The sequence below is a fragment of the Manis javanica genome, chromosome 4 (genome assembly GCF_040802235.1).
Source record: "Manis javanica isolate MJ-LG chromosome 4, MJ_LKY, whole genome shotgun sequence".
Lineage (NCBI taxonomy): Eukaryota > Metazoa > Chordata > Mammalia > Pholidota > Manidae > Manis > Manis javanica.
Genome location: NC_133159.1, coordinates 177,139,966 through 177,160,430, shown reverse-complemented (window position 1 = coordinate 177,160,430; position 20,465 = coordinate 177,139,966). Strand labels below are relative to the sequence as shown.

Genomic DNA, 20,465 nt, shown 5'->3' with positions numbered 1-20,465 from the left:
ACAAGATTGGCTTGTGAGCGCTGGGGATGGCGAATTAGGAAGTAAGCTCTTGGACTGAAGTCTCTTTGACCTGACTCACTAGCATCTGGGGCAAAAGCTGCCCCTCTCTGCTTCATCTGCCCAGAGTTTATAGTCACAGCAAGAACCCAAACCATGGGTTTGGGGGCTGTTCCTGATCCCCTAAGTCTTATCATTGCCCTTAATAGCTCTTGAGACTTTACTGGTAGCAAGGGAGGGCTGGCAGTTCTCTGAGGGAAAGAGCAGCAGGGCTGCTCACATGTTTTGAATTATTTAGCTGCATCAAATATTCAGATTTGTGAGAACAACAGCAACTCTATTTAAAAACTCCAAGCATGTGATGGATGAACTCAATGTTTCCAAGCAGCTCCCAGCTTCTAGCCCATACTCCAGAATATTCTAAGAGTTGCTCAGGCTTATTTGGGTCAGCCTCCAACTCTCGGGACTAGCTAAACTGCAAGTACCATCCAAGGTTGATGATATTGGCATATGTTTTTCATAGAAGTGATTTAGTGAGAGTGTCACATACCTCACCTTCCAGAGAAAGGAGATATTCAACTTCGGAAATTAAGGTTGGGATGTTCACACAGAAATCATGATTTTTGTAGGTATGTGAGCTTAATTTCATGGGACTGTGCCTGTAAAGTGTGTGTGCGTGTGTGCGTGTGTGTGTGTGTGTGTGTGTGGTGCTACCTACCGCTCTTCTCACAAGTCCTCATCATTTTGGGTGAGACCCAATGTGACCTATTGAAGTTGCCCTGGAGCCCAAGATGTGTGCCCTAGTAACAACCTTCATATATTCAGTGCTTCCTATATGCTGGAGAATGAACATGTAAGTGTACACACACACACACACAAACATTCATATACAAACTTTATATTATCTAATTTTGTCAAAAAACAAGCCAGGTATTATTATTCCTACTTAATAGATAAAAAAGATAGGGATCACAGATCTTGCTCAAAAATCACACCAAGAAAGCCTGGGGTTTCTTTCCATCATACAGCAATGTCTTTTCTCTGGCAAGTTTCTATGTCTATCCTACATAAAATCTGGCAGCCCTACCAAAACATTAAATAATCCTTCCACCTCTATAAAAGTTATCTCTGGGGAAGAGAAGGGAAAGAGTATGTGAAGGGGGTAGGAGGTTTCTGCAAAGCTGGCAAGGTTCTGTCTCTTTATTTTGGTTGTGCTTGCACAGAGATGCTCGCTTGGGGATAATCCACCAGGGTGTACACGTATGGTTTGGGCTTTTCTTCTGTTTGTTACACTTCAATAAAAAGTTTATTTAAAAGGTCCTTCTTCCTAGCAACTAATGTTGGAGGGGTGCCCTGTTTCCTGTTCTGGTGAATCAACAGGAATTCTTTGGACTCTATTATATAGCAAACTTAAAAAAAATATGTATATGTTTATGTGTATGTACATGTATTCATGAAAATGTTTTTAAGTAGATCACAATAAGAAGTCATGGATAATAACAAAATAATATTAGGAGGAGGTAATCAGCACTGCATGAAAAGGAACTCTTTCTACCCACATATGTTATTCTTCTTGGGCACAGAAAGTTTAAGGTCAGCTTCTGCGCCCAAGATGCCCACTACCAAGCTGAAGAGACTGAGCATTTACTGGTAGTAAGTAGACTCTTATCTTCAAATATAGTGGAAGTTAGTAGGAATAGGCTGTCTTCCAATCTGGTGATCAATAAACCCAGAGGAAAGGAAAGTCTCATGGGCTGCCTCCTACATTTCACAGGTGGGTAACTGAGGTGGGAAAAACCACACTTGATCAATAATTTGGAAACTTTGACCTCCAAATCTTAAAGCTTTCAAATGAGTATTTGTATCTTTATAAGATGGTTTAAACTTGGCAACACCCATATATCTAGTCACCAGAAGGCTTTTATCATTGATTTGTTATTGTGTTCTTTAGCTTTTATGTACTTTCTACTGGGGATAGACTCACCACCTCAAAGAACACAATTTATTCTAGTTTACTTCAAACTAATGGTTTTAAAATTTCATGGCTGGGGCAGTTGTTCTAAGTTTTCCTCCTTCTCTATACCCTAGGAGTTGGGGGACCAGGAGAGAGAAGTCACATGGACTATTCAAATCTATAGACCCACTTCCCTTAATCTTCGTTTTTCCTGTATTTGTGTGAGAAATAGCCAATGTGACATAGGGCTGTGCATATGAAATGTTAATGTGCATCTGAAACATTAATGTGCATGCTTGTTTCCTAGGGATCTTGTCAAAACACAGATTCAGATTCAGTAGGTCTGGGGTGGGGCCTGAGAGTTCACATTTCTAATAAGCCACCATGTAATCCAGCGTTACTCGCATAGGGATCGAACTTGTATAGAGAAAAGAATATTAGACTTGGAGTCATAACTCCTGGCTTTTAGTAAAGCTCTGCTATTTATTAGTTTGCTTTCCTTTGAGAAGTCAGTTTGCCTCACTGGACTTTTAGTTTTCTCAAATATAAACTGTCATAGGGGAAGAGGGTGGATCAGATTATTTCAAAGTTTCCACTCGTGGAATCTCCAGGGCGATATTCTGATTAATCTCCAAGTACAAGACCATGTTCAACCCTTCAGGGGACTGATAAACCGGTATTAGCAAAGTAGGACATATAAAGGCTCAATGGAGAGAGCAGAGAAAGGGATGAGGAGCAATGATTTCTTATGGGAAATATGAAGCTCTGATTCTTTCAAGGTGATGGATTTAAAAAGTGTAGCCTAGAGAGAGGCTGTTGCTTTTTCTCAACAATTGCTTTAAGAGGAGAACTATTTTATTGAGCAGAGTTGCATAAGAAACTTGAAGGAGGGAAGCCATGGACAAGTTAGAGCTTTGAGGTAAGCAAACACTTTCAGGTGACGTGAGTCATGGCTGGAGGGCAGCTTTCTGGAGCCATAAGGAAGTCTAATTGGAAAACGCGAGTTTATTTCTGGGGCATATTGTTTCTGTCTAATTTCCGCCAAATTGGCCAGGGACTTAGGTCTTCGACCCAACTTACCAGACCTATCAGGGCCAGAGCTTGTGAAGCAAGGGTGGGAGGGCAGACTCAGCCTCCCACAAGGATTACGGAGGGCGAGGATGCTCAGGGCACTCAGGGTTCAAACGGACGAGGGGCAGGAAGGGGTGCGTGAGGAAGGGACACAGGTGATTTAAATGAATGAGAAGCTGCCGACAATTTGAGCCTTAGGCGGCGGCCCCTCCCCCAGCATTTAGGCATGTTTGTTTTGAGTAGCAAACAGGATCAAACAGCAGGGGTTCCCCAGGCTTACAGATACCGACTAGTTTCTCTGTAAGTCCCAAAGCCACGGCAGGGGAACAGAGAGAACTCCTATTGACAGGGCGCCTTCTGCCAGCGTTGGGATGGAGGCTGGGGACTGCGGGATTCTTACCTTATGCAGGACGTGCTCGCTGAAGTCAGGGCCAGCGCCCCCCTGGTGGGAGTCGAGTCTCTGCAGGTCCATGCCGGGCGTGGAGCCCACTGCTCCTCGCTTTCCCAGCGTTCTGCGTCAGCGCTCCCAGAAGGTCCGTCTAGGCTCCACGGGGAACAGCAAGCTCGGGCCTAGCCCCACGGGCCTGGCTGCATCCGGGTTCAGCACCGGACAGTTACCGCAGCTGCAGCGGCTCAGCACGCGGCGGGCGGGCCCCGCACCCAATGTCCGCCGCGTTTCAGCACCAGGAACAGCGGCTTGTCCCTGTGCGCCCGGCACCGGAGCTCTGAGATCCAGTCCGCTCAGTCCCCTGTCTCGTGACTCCAGGAAGCTGGAAGGGACGCAAGACTTCACTCTAGCCGGTGGTCCGTGAGTATCTCATTCAGCTACCGGACTCCGAAAGCTAAGCGACCCGCTGCGTTCTCAGGGCACTGCAGTCCCTGGAGCTCAAGGTTCCTGACTCTCAGTGAGCAAGCGTCCCCGGCACACCACGCAGCTCAGCTTATCTCCTGCTTTGCAGGGGCGTAGTTCTGCGGCGCTGGCGCTGCTCCTCTTTGGTCTCTGGACAGTTGCCTCCAGTATGTATGAGGTCAATGGGTGATGGGCCTTAGGGGTCCTTGAAGTCTCTGAATTATTTAGCAAGATTCTGCTTAACTGCATTTTCCTAAGGAGAGGGTGCAGAGCTTTAATTACACTCTCGAGGTTGCATGTGACTCACCCCCCCAAAGTTATGAACAATTGCTTCAGGAGGGGCAGAATAGCTGTTTGGTTAAGAGCATGGGCTCCAGAGTGCAACTCTTGGCTATGAAAATTGTTAGTTGTGTAACCCTGGGCAAGTTACTTAACCTCCCTAAATGTCTGCAAAATGGAGCTAATAATAGTACCTACCTCCTGGTGTCATCCAGAGGATTTAATGAGTTAATTTATTTAATGAGCCTAGAACGGTGCCTGACATATGCTAAGAGCACAAAGAATGTTAGTTGGTGTGCTCTCTGGGTAGGAGGATGGGAAGCTCTGGATACCTCCCCTATACACTGGGGGAGTCCTGCTGCAGGAACCTCCCATTCGCAGTCACTTCACCACCTGGAATAGGAGAGCATGAGACTGACCGCCATGGGAACTGGGGGCTGAGACGGTGGCCCGGGGGTTATCCTCATGTATGACCTTGGTGTTCAGCAGGCAGCATAAGTGCTAACGCCACCAGCAGTTAAGGTCAATACCAAAATGGGGAACAAGGGCCAGGCCTAGGGTCTAAAGGGTATACTTTACTACTGGGTTTCAGGTCCTTTTTGACTGGGTGGTCTTAGCTTATGTTTGGGATTGCTTATGTCTTCTCATCTGTAAAATGGGTAGAGCAGTGTATGCTCACCTCATTGGGCTTTTGTGAAGTGTAAATGAGAAAATGTATGCAAGAGTCCTTTCTTTTAAACCATAAGTCAAGTTTAATTAATAAGGTATTGTTGTTACTGGAATCACTATATGACAGATAATCAGCAGTGGTTAAATGAACAAAGCCAGGGAACTAGTGTATTTGTGGGTATGACATTCTCACTACGTTTACAGTTGGCGTTCTTAACTTGAGGTGAATAGATGGACTTTAGGGGAATCGTGAAGCACTGAAAACATTACCAAAAGTTTTGCTTATATGTGCTTTTCTGGGGAAAAGTTCCATAAATTTCATTATGTTTCAAAGTATTCAAAGAAAGTTAAGGACCAACATCTTAAGAGAAGCTCGGATCATTCCTTTCTCCTGAGTGTCCTCACCATCCATGACTGTAGAAAAGAAGGTTCCAGAAGCCAATGGTTGTTTTGTCCTGAGCCTCACATTCCTGGGAAGGGTCACCACTTCTCAGGGACTGGTCCTGACTCTGAAGATTCAGAAACATGATTTCATCTGTTTGTTCAAGGGTTACGAAGAGCACATTACAGTATCCAAACTGGTCTGCAGCTGATGATCAAAGATTTCCCTGAGAAATGGTGACTAGGCTGAGATCTGGAGGAAGAGTGGGTATCAGCCAGGTGTAGGAATTGGCAGTGTGACTCCAGGAAAAGCAGTCCGCATGTGCAAAAACTTTTTTGTGTCAAGGAGCTGAAAAAAGACCAATCTGGCTGGAGTCCAGAGAGGGAGGAGACAGGGGTGAATGGAGAAAAGTCTAGAGAGGTAGGTGAGGTAGGTAAGGTAAAATGACCTCTAATTTATATTTGTCTGATGTTTTTTCTCATGGTTAGATTGGAGTTATATGTGTTTTGAGAGGAAGACTATGGAAGTGTCGTGTCATTATCAGCACATCATGTTGAAAAGATGCGTTATCAGTATGATTTATCACTGATGATGTTAAACTGGATCACCTGATTGAAGTAATATTTGTTAGGTTTATCCACTCACATTTTATTCCCTCTTTGATACCCTTCTATTGTTTTTTAACACTTCTTTCCCTCTGGAACTGGGATTCCAGGGTTGTAGCTCTAGGGTTATTTCATATATTCCTACCCCAGCCTTAGAATCAGTCATTTCTCCAAGGGACACGTGTTCTTTTTATTGGAGAATGGCATTAGGAACCATCGTCTGGGTGCCTGACATGTTCATTACACCTGGGGTATTGTCAGATGTACTTTTAATTTTAAAGTTCTCAACTGATAGAAATCACATTTTAAGTGTAATCATAGTTATATAATACAGAACTGTTATGTTCTGTAACTTTTATATATTTATTCTAAAATTTGAACCCCTTCCCATACCCCCAGGATTTAAATTTCTGTAGTTAGGCAAGGACAGTTTACTCACAGAGCCAAAGGGTATGTTATGATTGTTTCCATTTTATTTTCAAAAGTTTATGTCATCAAGCTAAAAAAGATTATTCTTTTAAAATAAAAAGCCATTGCTCTAATCAGGCATTGTTTTAGTCTGTTGCATTTTACATATTTGTTGTTTTCTACAGTTGCTGATTGCCTTGCTTTTTGCTGGTTGAATATAGGCGTTCTTTATTATATCTCTCATATTTCCCACCTTTTTACTTTTCATTTTCCTTGTAAGGCATTTCATTCCTTCCTTGAATCTCAGCAGCTTCCTGTTCTGATACAAACTGGTTTCTTTGTATTTAAGTAATGGCTTTCTTATATTTCCTTCCCACCGAGTTTCTAATTGCTTCTAAAAATTGAATTCTGGGCCTTCATCATATGCTTGTGGTTCATTTTCCAGGTTCTCTTCTGTACTATCTCATGAACTTCTCTGCTATGGGACTTTATTTTCTTGGTCTAATATGAGCCAGTTGCTTTCTGGCCCTGCTGTATAGCTGTAAACCTGATGTTTTCCTTTAGTTTTATTCCTTTGTGGGTTCAGTATTTCACATGATTCATGCTTTCGTTTTTCCTGGTTTACTCCCTTATGAACTTAGTTTAATTTTCTTGGTTTACTTCTCATGGATAAGTATTTGAGGAAATTGCTCGAGAATGTACTCAAATAACTCCTTAAGAAAAGGGCATAGGAGGTGAACTTTCTGGGTCTTTGCATATCTGACTATGTGGTTGTTCTACTCCTACTGGATGTCAGCTGGATCTGGAATTCCAGGTTGAAGGCTGCTTCCCCCAAGTTGGAAGACATTACTACATTGTCTTCTGGTACACAAACAGGAGTTCGTATTGTTGATCAGAAGTGTTGCTAATAGAAAATGTTTTGCCAGACTAATTCCTCAGCTTTGGGAATGGCTTGTCTTTCTATTTGCTTCTCTTGGGATGCTTTTAGGATCTTGTCTTGATCCATGGTTTTCTGAAATTTCACATTAATTTATCTACTTGTACATCTTCTTACATCTATTGTGCTGGGTATTCAGTAGACCCTTTCAACTTGAAGATGCATGTCTCCTTTCCTTCCTGAGAAATTTGCCTGACTTAACTTTTTTTCTCCCTTGAATTATTACTATTATTTTCTGAAGTTCCCAAGTAGTGAGATGTTTCATTTCCTGGATTGTTCCTTTTTTCTATCTTTAAAAAAATCTCATATTTTACATCTTCTTGACTTTTTATCCTATGAACTATAGTATGTCCTCAACCTCATGTTCAAATCCTTACAATGCATCGAAAAGTTTAGCAACCTCCCTTTTAATTTCCAAGTATCATTATTTTTTGTTTTCGATTAGAAGTTTTTAATTGTGGTAAACAATAAGATTTATCATCATCACAATTTTTAAGTGTACAGTTCAGCAGTGTTAAGAACATTCACATTGTTGTGCAACCGATCTACGGAACTCTTTTTCTTGAGAAACTGAAACTCTGACCCCAGGAAACAACTCCCCATTCCCCTTCCATCCAGCCCCTGAAAACCACCATTCTGCTTTCAGTCTCTATGAATCTGACTGCTCTCTGGTTGGCTCACACGAGTGGAATCAGACAACATTTGTCTTCTTGAGACTGGTTTATTTCACTCGGCAAAACGTCTTCACTGTTTATCCATGTTTTAGCACGTGTCAGGATTTCCTTCCTTTTAAAGGCTGAGTAATATTCCAGGGTATGGATGGACCACATTTTATTCACTCACTGACAGACATTTGGGTTGTTTACATCTTTTGGCTTTTGTAAATAATGAACATTGTAAATACACAAATTTTTCTTTGAGACCCTGCTTTTAATTCTTTTGGGTATGTACCCAGAAGTGAAATTGCTAAGTCATATGTTAATTCTATTTTTAATTTTTTGAGGAACCGCCTTGCTCAATGTCTTTATTTATTTATTTATTTATTTATTTATTTATTTATTTATATTAAGGTAACATTGATATACAATCTTAGGAAGGTTTCACAAGAAAAACAATGTGGTTACTACATTCACCCTTATTATTGAATTCCCCCCTATACCTCATTGCAGTCACTGTCCATCAGTGTAGTAAGATGCCACAGAGTCCCTACTTGTCTTCTCTGTGCTGCACTGTCTTCCCTGTGACCCCACAGATTCTCTCCTCCTCAAATTATCTCTGTTTTGTTAGGGTCAGTTTTACTGTTTATTTTGATTTTGTCTTCCATGCAGCAGATTTTAAATGCCAAGGAATTCTCGGTTGTCTTCATGTTTGAAAATGAAGCATCAGACTGGCTGAGATCGTTGCATCTGGGCAGAGTTTGCAGCAGGTTAAACTTGTGGTTGAATGGTCAGGGGGTTTGCTGGTAACCAGAGGAAACCCTAAAGCCAGAGCGATCTGGACGTTATTCTGGGAATACCAACACCTATGTGACTGCCTTCAGTGTCCCTGAATGAGACCTAATTTAAACATTAGAATTTATAGAGCATTTACTATGTGCCAGATACTATGCTAAATGCGTTATACATGTTCTCCTTTAGTCTGACCAATAATTCTATCAGATAATTATCATTTTACCCATTTTACAGAAGTGGAAACTGACGCTTAGAGTGTTTTAAAAAGCTTACATAGCTAGTTGGATTGCAGGTATATGTGACTTTAGATTTTGCACTCTTAAGCAATATACTATTTTGATTCTGAAATTTTGAGTTGAACCTCATGTGGGATTAAGTGGCAGTTTCATTCTGGGGCACCAAGGAAGTCGTTTATAAACTGTAGTAACAAATGTGAAATAAGAGAACTGCTGAGTTCCATGGATTTTAAGAAAATATCCAGAATAAACACTGTGTGAGGACTTAATGCTGGAAAAGGGGAGAAATGGGGAGATGGGATGGCCTTTCTAGCATTAAAGCTCCAGGACCATGTCTCATCTAGTGAAGGGCTTGGCATCACTCCCACGGCCAAGCTCTGGCTCTTGGCGTGAGTGAGAAGTGCCCTGAGGGGAAGGAGCAGCCTGTACACGCAGCCACCTGTCCTCCCCCGCCCTGCAGAGCGTGGTAGGGATGGAGGTTCTGAGTGGCATTGCCCCAGGATGAACAATGGTGCTGCCCCTTTTCTTGGAGTTTGGAGAAGATGGTGCATGCATTCATGTATGGATTCATTTATTCATTAATTCTCAGGCACTGTGGTAAGTGCTAGGATAAACAGATAAAAGGGCTGCCATTTCAACCTCTGAAGAGCTGACAATCTACTAGGTGTGATAAATACCATATCATGTGAGAAGGGCCATGAAGGGGTGTGTGGAAGACAGTGTTTGCAGTGATTCAAAAGTACTGCGGCCAGTAGACACAGGTCTGAACCTTACTCTGCTGTTGTTTGTCTGTGTGGCTTGGTCTATTTTGCTTTGCTAACTTCCACTTTCTTCCTTTGTAGGGTTGTTGCAAGATTAAATGAAATAGGCCCAGGAAATGCTCATCCCAGAGGCTGGTACAGGCTGACGCTCAATGTGGGGACTTATTACTGTGAATAATACAGACTGAGTTGTGCTGCAAGCCTGAAGAGGGTGGGAGCCGGGGAGAGTGTCACCCAAGAAGGGCCTCTGAGCATCAGGTTTTCCTTCCCAAGAAAGGCCCCCAACTGGTGTCTTCCTCTGTCCCGGCACCCCAAAGAGTCACATTTTTGACACTGACAAACAGCCTCCAACAAGGGAGATTCTCTATGAGGCCACCTGGGCAATTCTCTGTGACAACAGACTTCTGCTGCCTTCCTTCCAGCTCCTTTAGCAGGTGCTTTCTGGGAGATACGAGGGTGGATAGTGAGTGGATGGACCTTTATTACGACCACCACGTGCCAGACTCCTCTGCACGTATTGGCTAATTTAACCTTATCCAATAACCCTCTGGAGGAGGTTACTCTTCTTTCCATTTTATAGATGGAGCGAGGTTCAGGGACATTAAGTCACTCACCTGCCACCATGCAGGTGGCAGACACAGCTGAGATGCAGTCCCCAGCCGTGTGGCCCAAGTCGATATGCTTGCCACATCCTGCAGCTGCCTCCTTCACACAGAATCATCAAACAACAGTCGTGGCTCAAGAAGCGTCTGGGGCTGTGCATTCAGTGCTTTGAGCTCCATAGCTGGAAAACTCCCTGGCATACAGGAGGTTGCCAGCTCTAAGTTGCAACCTTGCCTGCCACCTGGTCAGGGGCAGGAGGGGGAGAAGCAGAGGGGATCTGCCTCTCCAGCAGTACGGAGGTGCCTGGTATTGTCAATCTGCTCTGACACCTCCATTTCTGGTACATACACGGGAACGCCCCGAGGCAGAGAGCAGTGTTCCAGAGCCTCTCTTACCTGGAACCTGGTTAAGTATCACAACCACCATGGGCTGGGACCCCACTGGCTTGTGCCCTTCTCCTGGGCATCAGGCCTGAGCTCTGCTGTCTCACACGCAGGCCGGCAGCTGCAGAGCTGACAAACTGAGCATCTGGGCAGCTCCTCTACTGAGCTGGAAGCTTTTTGCAACTCGTTGTCTCCTCCTTGTGGGCATTTGTGCCCAGCAGGGTCTCCGAAGCTGGCAACTGTGCTGGGCGAACTGCAATGCTCAGCAGCCTCAGGGAGGTGGGTTTCTTTTGCCCAATATTCAGGGAGTCCAGACAAAATGGTAACAGTCAGTGGCCTTCACTCTCACTCTTCTTAGCCGCCCCGTCTGTGCTCTCTCTCCTCTCCCAGGTGGCTGAGTTCTCTTTCCACATAAGAAACATACTTTTGGGGAGAGATCAGATTTTAAGTGCACATATCACCTTTTGGGAAGGGATTTATTCTTTAGGCTTCCTCCTTGACTTAAAAAAAAACTCATTAAAAAATGACTTTTCTCCATAGTCAGCAGCAGGTGTGTGCGTGTGTGTGTGTGTGTGTGTGTGTGTGTGTGTGTTGTGTGTGTGTAGCTCTGTGTGGGAAGCAACATATTTTTGAGGGTCTGTCTTTGCTGAAATCACACCTGACTTGGCCATGAGCCTATCCCGGCAGGCCCTCTTACACAGCCTGCCACCTGCTTGCAGGGATCAGGGGATTCAACTCCAGGTATTTTCCAGAAGCGGCAGAAGGTCCTCCGGGCTCCTTCATGGTTTTTCTCCTCCAGGCTCACGTTGAGCATCAAAATTGGGAAGAAGAAAATTCAGTGCCTCCTTTCCAGACTTGATAATATAAGGATATCAAGCAAACCATTTATTCATCTACTAACCTAATTTTTCTTTAAATTGGACCTCAGAGTGCACAGAATTGAGATCATCAAAATAAGTGAATTCTAATACACTCAGTCTTCCAGGAATGATTCCCTTTCTCTCTCTCTCCCTTCCTCCCTCCCTCCTTTATTCCCATGCTCTCTGTCTGGTCTGTCTTTGTTTCTTTATTATGATATAATAAGAACCTGGAAACCCAAAGCAAACATAGAATCTTGACAATAATCTACATTCTACCACGTGCCCACTGCCCACCCTCTGCCCATTCTTTTTCCTCCTTTCCCTGAGGTTATGACTATTCTGATCTCTCTGTTTATCATGACCCTCTTTCCTGATTTAGATAGTTTTATTGCATCGATATGCATTCCTAAAACTACACTTTTTATTTTAGTTTTTTGAACTTAAAATTATGTTGCAATTGATAGACTAAATGGTATAGCTGTTATGTGTACCAAGAGTAAACATTTTACCATGTGGCCAGAAGAGCAAAGGGGCAGGCAGGGATGGGAGAGAAATACTTGTTTGAATGATGTAAAGACAGAGATATGGGGAAGGGAAGAGAAGTGCCTAGGGACAGTCACCCTCAGGGTCATTCACACTTACTTATATTTGTACCGTGGGTGCCTCTCTTGCAGTCTTGAGCACGGGAAGGAAGGGAGGTGGGTGGTGGAGGGGCAGAAACGAGAATAAGGAGGAGGATGGTGGTAAAACGGTAAGGAAGGAGAGAGTGGGCTGGGCTTTGGCGAGAGGAGTTATAGAAGAAAGGGAAAGAGGAAAGGGTGACCTTCAGGCTAGTGGGTCAACGTGGCAAGTTTTTAATTCAGAGAGAATATTCCTTTACACCTGATATTTTAGAAGTGGGAGCAGATGGAAGGTCTTATTTCATCTACGTGCTCTGAAAATCAGGGAGAGACAGGAAGAAAAACAGTCCGCTCAATGGGGAGGATGTGACAAAGGGAAAGGATGTGTGACAGTCAGGTGAGTGTCAGCAGCCCCAAATTTGAAGTGAGGCCACCAGGCATTGGCTGTGGCTGGACTAGAGAGGGAAAACCTGTTTTCAAGGTGAACTCTGAGGCTGGACTTTGGTCGCGTGCTCTTCCCATTTCTAGGAGGCCAGGGCAGGTGTCAGAGCAATTTTGTCCTGTTCGCTATGGCACCACAGTCTGCTGGGTGCCATACTAAATAAAGTCAGCCTGGAATAGCCCCCAGATCTAGCACAGCCTCTGTCTGTTATATATCCAGTCATTACATGACCTCATTGCCTGCACTGCAGTTTTCCTACAGCACAAGGGAAGGAGAGGGGAGACCCAGAGCTCAGGGAGGGGGCATGGGGATAGAGGGCAGTCATCGGGACATTGCAGTAGTCTTGCATTGCTGTTTGGTCCAAAATTAATTGTGCCTAAAAGCATAATTCAAATAGGGCTGTGTTTCCTTCAGAGAGCTGGGGGAGAGCTTACGTAGGAGTGGAAGTAGCTGGTGGTAGACATAGGAAAGAAGGTGCTAAGACGGGGCTGGCCGGGAAGGGCTTGTGTCTGTCACCTTGTCATCTTCCTCTAGATAATTTTCACCTTATATGCCATCTACTAGAGAACAGGTAGTAGAAAGAATGGGTGAAAATGTGAGCTTTGAGTCAGATCTGTGTGATTCATAACAATAGATATTAGCTATTATTATTAGAAATAGCTTCTTACATTGCCCAGCATGAGCATTTGATGTGATGTTTGACTGTATAATGGGGAGTCAGAGGGTTTAGGGTCCAGGGATATGTGCTCCATAAACCCATGTACTTAAGGCACCACTTCATCTCCCATGGCTTTTCCGCACTTAAACTTGCTATGTAAGACCCTCAAGAACTACATCCGCATTTCCCCATCTTCAGCTGCATTCGTTCCTGTGCATCCAGGGAAATGGCATTTGGACAGATTACTGAGGGCCCTTAGGGGGCAGATCCCGAGGCCATTCTTTGCCTACGTTACTGCACCTCGATGCTGCTCCTTCCTTCTTCAAGGTCTAGTCTGCTCAGCTCCTGTGGCTCCGGGCTCCTGTTCCCCATCTATCCATTTTCCCACTCATTTCCTCTCCTTCCTGGGGCCCTCATCTTTTCACTTTTGAAATCTCATTTTCCCCAAGGTTCTGCCCTCTCTTCCCCCTTTTCTTTCTATACAATTGCTGGGTGGTCCCAGCTGATTTCATGCCTGCGGCTCCCACGGCTCGAAGGATCAGCTCCTGCTCTGAGCCTCAGATCCCCTCAGCCACGTGTCTCTAAGGAAGGGTGGGAGCACCACCCTGAATGACCCTGCCCCCTGGGCCACAACTGAATGGCCCAGCAATGGGCACCCACGAAAGCCAGGCCAATCTCAGGTCTTCTGAGGACGACTTTCCTTTTCACCAAGACTCAGGAAGGGAGTGAGGCTTTCTGTGGGAGTGAAACCCACAGAGGGTCATCTCGGGAGATGTCGCTGGCCGTGTTTCCTTCCTCCTGGAGGAAGCCGTGTCCGAGGAGAGATACTAGGGCTCATGGAGGAGAAAGGAGGGAGAGGCCAGGGCACATTCCATCGCCTGGCCCCAGTGTCCCCAGGGCTGAACAACATCCTTGTCTTCCCCACGGACTGCCTTCTAATTATAGGTGATACCCTCGTATTCTTTCAAAATATGCCCCCTTTTGCCTAAATGTGTTGTAGGGAGGTTTCTGACACCTGCCACTGAGTGAGGTAGGTTCTAAGCACACAGAGGTCCACCTACGGAGTCAGGAGGATTGGATTTGCGTCCAACGCTGGCACTCACTGGCCAGAGTCATTGGGCAAGCCCCACACCCTGAGCCTCAGTTTCCCCATTTATGTAATGGGAGCAGTAAAATCTACATGCCTGGCATGTACGGCCCTAAGGGGATTAACTGATCATATATTCAAGTACCACTCATATCATAAAACACCTCAGAAGTGTGAAGTGTAAGAAGTGCATGATTTATTTGAAAACTTTTAGAAGCCATTTGTATTTTCAGTGTGACTCTCCATTTGGGGGCGTGAGCATCCCAGCAGCTCGGTTGCAGCTGGCTGTGGACCCAGGGCAGGAAGGTGGGTGCTGACTGCCTTGCCCCCACAGGTGGAGTGTTCATGCCCAGTGGGGTCGGGCCTGGCAGCATCTGCAGGGAAGGGTCAGAAGCCAGGGAGACGGCAAGTCCCATAGCTACCTGCTTTGGGATTGTATTCAGGTGTCCACGAGGCAGTAGCCAGTCTAAGGGGCCAGGAGCAAGACCCACGGGAAACAGTGGAAAGATGGAACACCTCAATCCGGGATGGGTCAGGAGGGACCTGAGGACCATCTGTTGCTCTTAGCATGCACACCTGCTGTTTCATTCTGGACTTGGGGTTGAGAAAGCAGAATTCTAGTCTCTACTTTACTTCTAACTTACTGGACAAGACAGGTCATTTTTCTTCTGAGTCTCAGTTTCCCCATTTCTTAAATTGGGAATGGAGTGGGATGAGAGGGGCAGCCACAGTCACACCTCATATCTGTAACACCTTCACAGTTCATGCACATTGTCACTTTTCCTCCTCATAAAATCAAAAGACACATATTACTAATCCCATTTCATAGATGGCTAGTAAAGGTCAGAGATGGCACTTGCCCTGAGGTCTCTTTCCATGCTAAGATCCTTCCAATAGTAAAGCCCTGTGGTTCTCCTACCACCGTTTAATAGAGTATTCTTGAACCCCTACTGTGTGCAGGGAGCAGGGGTACAAAGGGGCTTCAACATGGTGTAGAGTCATTTGTCTGCCTGTCCCACCTTTCCCACTAGCTTGTCATCTCCTTGAGAGCAACCCAGGCCAGCCTCTTCACTGCGTCCCTCAAACCAGAACTGTGCCTCATCCTCTGGATAAACAACAAACAAAGATACAATAACAAGCCACATGCAACAAGTATGTGTTGAGAATCCAGCCTGGAGTCAGAACTTGGCTTGGGCTGTGGAGAAGGCTTCTTGGGCTCTTCGGTTTACTGCGAGAACACTGTTTTTTTCCCCCCTTCTTAGCTCCAGAGACGCTTTCAGCCTTGTGAGGTGCAATCATCGATCAACATTTACTCTCCAGATACCGCCCGGTGCCAGACCCAACAGGATGCACTTTATCAACCTCTTAATTTAGTTTATGTTTCAGGCAGGAGTCATACAAGGAATCTATTAAATTCCTGCTACTGCTTCTTTTTGGAAAAACAACTTTCAATCACAAACGTAAGTGTATTTTAGACATCATTTTCTTGGAATCTTGGGGATGGAAGAATACTAAGAAATTCACTGGTCCAAGGAAAACGGTCATGATGAAAATGGGGACAATTTGTATAATAGGATCTCAATTTCAGAAAAATAATGTACATCCAGAATATATAGGGATATATTGTTACCAGAACATTAGCAGTAAGGTAATGGGATTGTGATGATTTTTTATTTCCTCAGTGTTGTAGATCTTGAAAAATTTCTATAGTGAATATGTTACATTTAAATGAGAAAACAACAATTAAAAAAAGAAGCTCAATAAAATCTCTTTCTTAGGCTGGGTTGGGGCCATACAGGAATGCATTGTATTATTATTCTTTATCGTTTGCTTATAAGGTTGTATACACTCTGCATAAAATATGTAGTTGTCCAATTTTTTTCAGTTGCAGAACCTCTTGTGTAAATAAAATTTACTCTAGAAGCTCTCTTAATAGAAGCAATAAGGAGGCTAGCCTAACATATGATCTATCTTAGAGAATGTTCCATGTGCACTTGAGAAGAACATATATTTTGCTGCTTTTAGGTGGAATGTTCTATATATATCTGTTAGGTCCATTTGCTAATGTATGGTTCAAGTCCAGCGTTTCCTTGTTGATTTTCTGTATGGATGATCAATCCATTGCTGAAAGTGGGGTATTGAAGTCCTTCACTGTTATTGTTCTGTTGTCTATTTCTCCATGTATATCTCTTAGGATTTGCTTAATATATTTAGGGGCTCTGATGTTCAGTACATATATATTTACGATTGCTATTATCTCCTTGATGAAATCACCCTTCATCATTATATAATAACTTTTTTGTCCATTGTTGCCATTTTTAGCATAAAGTCTATTTTATCTGATATAAATATAGCTACCTGCTTTCTTTTGGTTTCCACTTGCATAGGATATCTTTTTTCCATCCCTCTGCTTGGAGATTATGTGTGTCCTTGAAGCTGAAATGAATCTCATAGGCAGCATGGTGTCGGGCCTTATTATTTTTTTTTACCCATCCAGTCAGTCTGTGCTTTTTGGTTGGAGAATACAATTCATTTACATTTAGAGTAATTATTGATACATACGAGCTCCCTAATGCCATCTTATTAATTGCGTTCTGGCTGTTTAGCAGTTTCATTGTTCCTGTTAACCTCTCTTTCTGCCTCTCTTTGTGAATTGGTGATTTCCCATGGTGATAAGCTATAATTCACCTCTCTTTATCTTTTGTGAACCTACTGTAGTTTTTTTTTTGCTTTGTGGTTACCATGAGGCTTTCATAAGGCATATTATAGATCACCGATTCTATCTTCTGTTTAGTCTATTCTGATGTTAATGCTCACAATTGCATTTTTCATTTCATTCATTGAATTCTTCAGCTCCAGGATGCCCGTTTGGTGCCTTTTTATGATTTCTATCTCCCTGTTACATTTCTCATTCTGTTCATGTTTTCATTGTTTTCCTGATTTCAGTTGATTGTCTTTCTGTGTGTTCTCCTTTGAGTCCTCAAAACACCTATTTTGAATTGTCGATCAGGTAGATTCCAGAGTCCTGTGTCTTTTGAGTTTGGTTATGGGAGGGTTATTGTGTTCGTTTGGTGAAGTCATGTGTCCTTGATTCTTTGTGTTCCTTGGAGTTTTGCGTCGTTGTTTGCACATTAGAAGTAGCAGTCACCTTCTCTGGTCTTTACCAGTTGGCTTCAGGTGGGAGGTACTTTTCACTGGCGCTAGTTCTATCTGGGACTTTCTCCAACCTTGTACGGATACATCTGCTTGCAACTTCCTGATCCCTCTTGTGGCAGGATCTTAAGCTTGCATGTCTTCTCTCCATCTTACAACCCACCAGGCTGGCTGTTAGAAACCTTTGTGATTCTCCGGAAAGAACACTGTAGGTCAAAGTTGTGTTTCCTTTCCTGTAGAGACTGGCCTGTTTTCTGAGCGCCCTCTGCTGGACGGAACTTGCTCTTGCTGCCGCCCTTGGGAGTATGCACAAGAAGCCAGCTGCAGAGTGGGGTGGGGGAGGCGTGGGCTTCACACTTGGGGCATTTGGGGCTGCCCAGGTCCAAGTGGGGGGATGCTTGGGTGAGTTAGGAACAACATTGGACCGGAAGTCAAAAACCCCAGAATTCCGGTCTCAGCTCTGAATGTTCACTTCCTATGTGACTTTGGGCAAACGACTTCTGAGCCTTAGTTTTGTCATCTATTGTTGCTATGAGAGTTAAATGAGTTGATGAATAGAAAGTTCTTTGCAAACTCCAATATGCTATGTTATCTAGAAGGGGCAATTGAGGGAAGTGAGGGGACCAGTGGAAGTGAGTGAGGTGGTAGAGACAGCATCTGAGGGCACGTACAGAGAAGGGGGCTCAGGTGGTGGGCAGGGATGAGCAAGAGGCACTTGTTTTTAGGCTGGGCTTGGTGGGTGGGTCTCAGTTCAGTGGGCGTCACCATGCTTAAGGGCAGAACTTGGCTTTAATGGTTGAGAGCTCAATTTTGTTTTTCATTTCAGCAAGTATTTGCTCACCTAAGTCCCTGGTCTTGTGCTAGGGAAAAGGGGTCAGATTTACTCTCCCAACCACAGGAGTCGATTGTTGTTGTGATGGGAGTATCTTACCCCTTCTCCATCCCCCAAGAGACTGATTTATAAGCCAGGTTATTAATTTATTATTGATTGCAATGGGCAGTACTCCCTGCATGATAATTGGTTATTTTCACTTACCAGGTAGAAAGGCCTGTTCAGGAGACCAAAAGATCGGTGAGAACAATGCTTGATGAAAACAGAAGTAGTTACAGGGAATGGGGCTCTGTCCAAGGTCAGCTATGTCCAGCCGATCCAGTCTGCTGTAGTTGTTACATGTGTGTCATGTTGGTCTTAGTACTAGGCTCCTACTTCGTGCTGGAGAGACACTGACATGTTACTCCCCACTATTTTTTCTGGATTCTTTCCTGGCTGTTAACCATGCTTGTCCTGCCACTTCCAGCCTTGTGGCTTAGAGACAGACAGCACCTGGTGATGAGACACACGTGGGTTCTGGAATCCAGCGGCCAGCATTTGAATCCTGACCTTCTCGCTCATTAAAACTCACGCCGACACTTACCCTCCACTTCTTCTGTAACTGGAGCTGAGAGTATTCCCAGAGAAATTCCCACTAGTGCCCTTGGCCACAGACACACGTCGAGATGACTGTGAGGACCGCCCCCACGGGGACTGTGACGGCCACTAGCCAGAAATGCGCATTAATAAGGAAAGAACTAAAGAGCTGATAAAATATGGGATCTGGAAATGAAGGGAAAGTCCACATCGTCAGGAAGAATGAGCTTCCCGGAAGGATTTTAGAATTTGACGTTTAGCTGAAAAAGCAGCTGAATGTGATGCTGATCAATTCAAAATGTATGTAAAATAAATATTCAAGGGAGGGTGTTTCTATGGGTGAAAGCGATGGGAAGGGCTTCGAGGAGGAGAAGGTAAAAAGCAAAATAAAAGCCAAAGAGGGCTCACAGGTGGTGCCAGAAGTCCAAAGCTGAGGTGTGTGATCGACCTGGTTCTCTGCATCCCCCGTGTAAGAAAGTGAAGTGGGGTCAGTGTCATAGAGCAGATGTGAGGACTGCATGAGATACTGTGTGGAAAACCCCCGGACAGGCCTCACACGTATGCTCAGTCAACATTACAGCTGCTTTATCTTTCCTAACGTTACGTATGCTTTGCTTAGCCACTTCCTGGCCATGTATCAGGAGGCAATTGAACCTCACAAATCAATGGTGAACAAATCAGGGCGCGGGACCGTGAGCTGTGGGCCTCATCTGTTGGGTATTGATTCCTTTCGACGTTACTTTTATGAAGTAGGAGTTCAAAGACCCAGACGTTACAGCGATGAGGCAAGAGTCCCTCCACTTTACAGATGAGGACACGGAGGGCTGAGATTGTTTATCTCAGCCATTATAGTAGTGACTATGACGTGACATCTCACTATAGGCTTGTTTTTGGAGGTAGACTTAAAATTCATAGTTAAATTAATATTAATATTAATATATTATCTATTAATACCTTACTTATGTTAGTACTATACCCGTGAAATCAAGATATCAAAGTGTTAAAAGTTAGTGATGACACTGAAGATCTACTAGCTACGAAAGAGAGATAGGAAGAGGGTGGGTCTGTCGGGATGTATGGCCAAATATTTTTTCTGAAGCTTATGATTTTCCAAACAGAGGTAATCTCTTAAATAACTATGTGTCCATTTCCTGTTCTTTTTCTTTAAACAGTGGTAAAATACGCAAAACATAAAGTGTGCTATTTTAACCATTTTGAAACATACAGTTCAGTGGCATTCAGTATGTTCCCATTTTCATGCAACCATCCCTGCCCTTCTCACTATGGTTTTCAACAGCCTTTCTCTGCTGACTAATGATGCTGCAGCCCTTTTCACATGCTCTGTATTCATACAGCTTCCTTAGGGAGGTGTCCATTCAAATCTGTGGCCTATTTCAAAAAATTGAGTTGCCTGCCTTTTTTCTTTTTATCAGTGACTTATGAGTTCTTCGTATATATTAGATGCCTCTACTGTCTGTGATGAGACACATGGATTGCATCTCTTCTTCCCTGGTCTGGCCTGCCTCTTCATTTTCTAAATGATGTCTCTTAATGAACAGAAAATTTTAATTTTAATGAGATGCCATCTGTAATTTATGGTGGTGCTTTTTGTGTCCTAAGAAAACAGCCGCCTACTTCAAGGTTGCAAAGA

The 20,465-nt window shown here is 44.1% G+C and overlaps 2 protein-coding genes across 4 annotated transcripts in view; one reads left to right on the top strand and one right to left on the bottom strand.

Annotated features, from left to right (window-relative positions):
• RAB37 (RAB37, member RAS oncogene family) overlaps positions 1-4,767 on the bottom strand; it is a 56,143-nt gene extending 51,376 nt beyond the window's left edge. Inside the window, exon 1 of one of the 3 annotated variants that reach the window (XM_073235890.1) lies at positions 3,423-4,767. In XM_073235890.1, coding sequence (XP_073091991.1) covers positions 3,423-3,494 — 72 coding nt within the window. In that variant the 5' untranslated portion in view covers positions 3,495-4,767. The remainder of the gene's footprint in view (positions 1-3,422) is intronic. The other 2 variants (XM_073235891.1, XM_073235889.1) reach the window with 2 other exon arrangements.
• A 7,825-nt stretch (positions 4,768-12,592) lies between these two features.
• The window catches only part of LOC108385900 (CMRF35-like molecule 6), a 35,070-nt gene continuing 27,197 nt past the window's right edge, over positions 12,593-20,465 (top strand). Inside the window, exons 1-3 of the mRNA XM_073235884.1 lie at positions 12,593-15,713; positions 18,446-18,536; positions 18,705-19,114. The gene's annotated coding sequence lies outside the window, so the exon portion shown is untranslated. The remainder of the gene's footprint in view (positions 15,714-18,445; positions 18,537-18,704; positions 19,115-20,465) is intronic.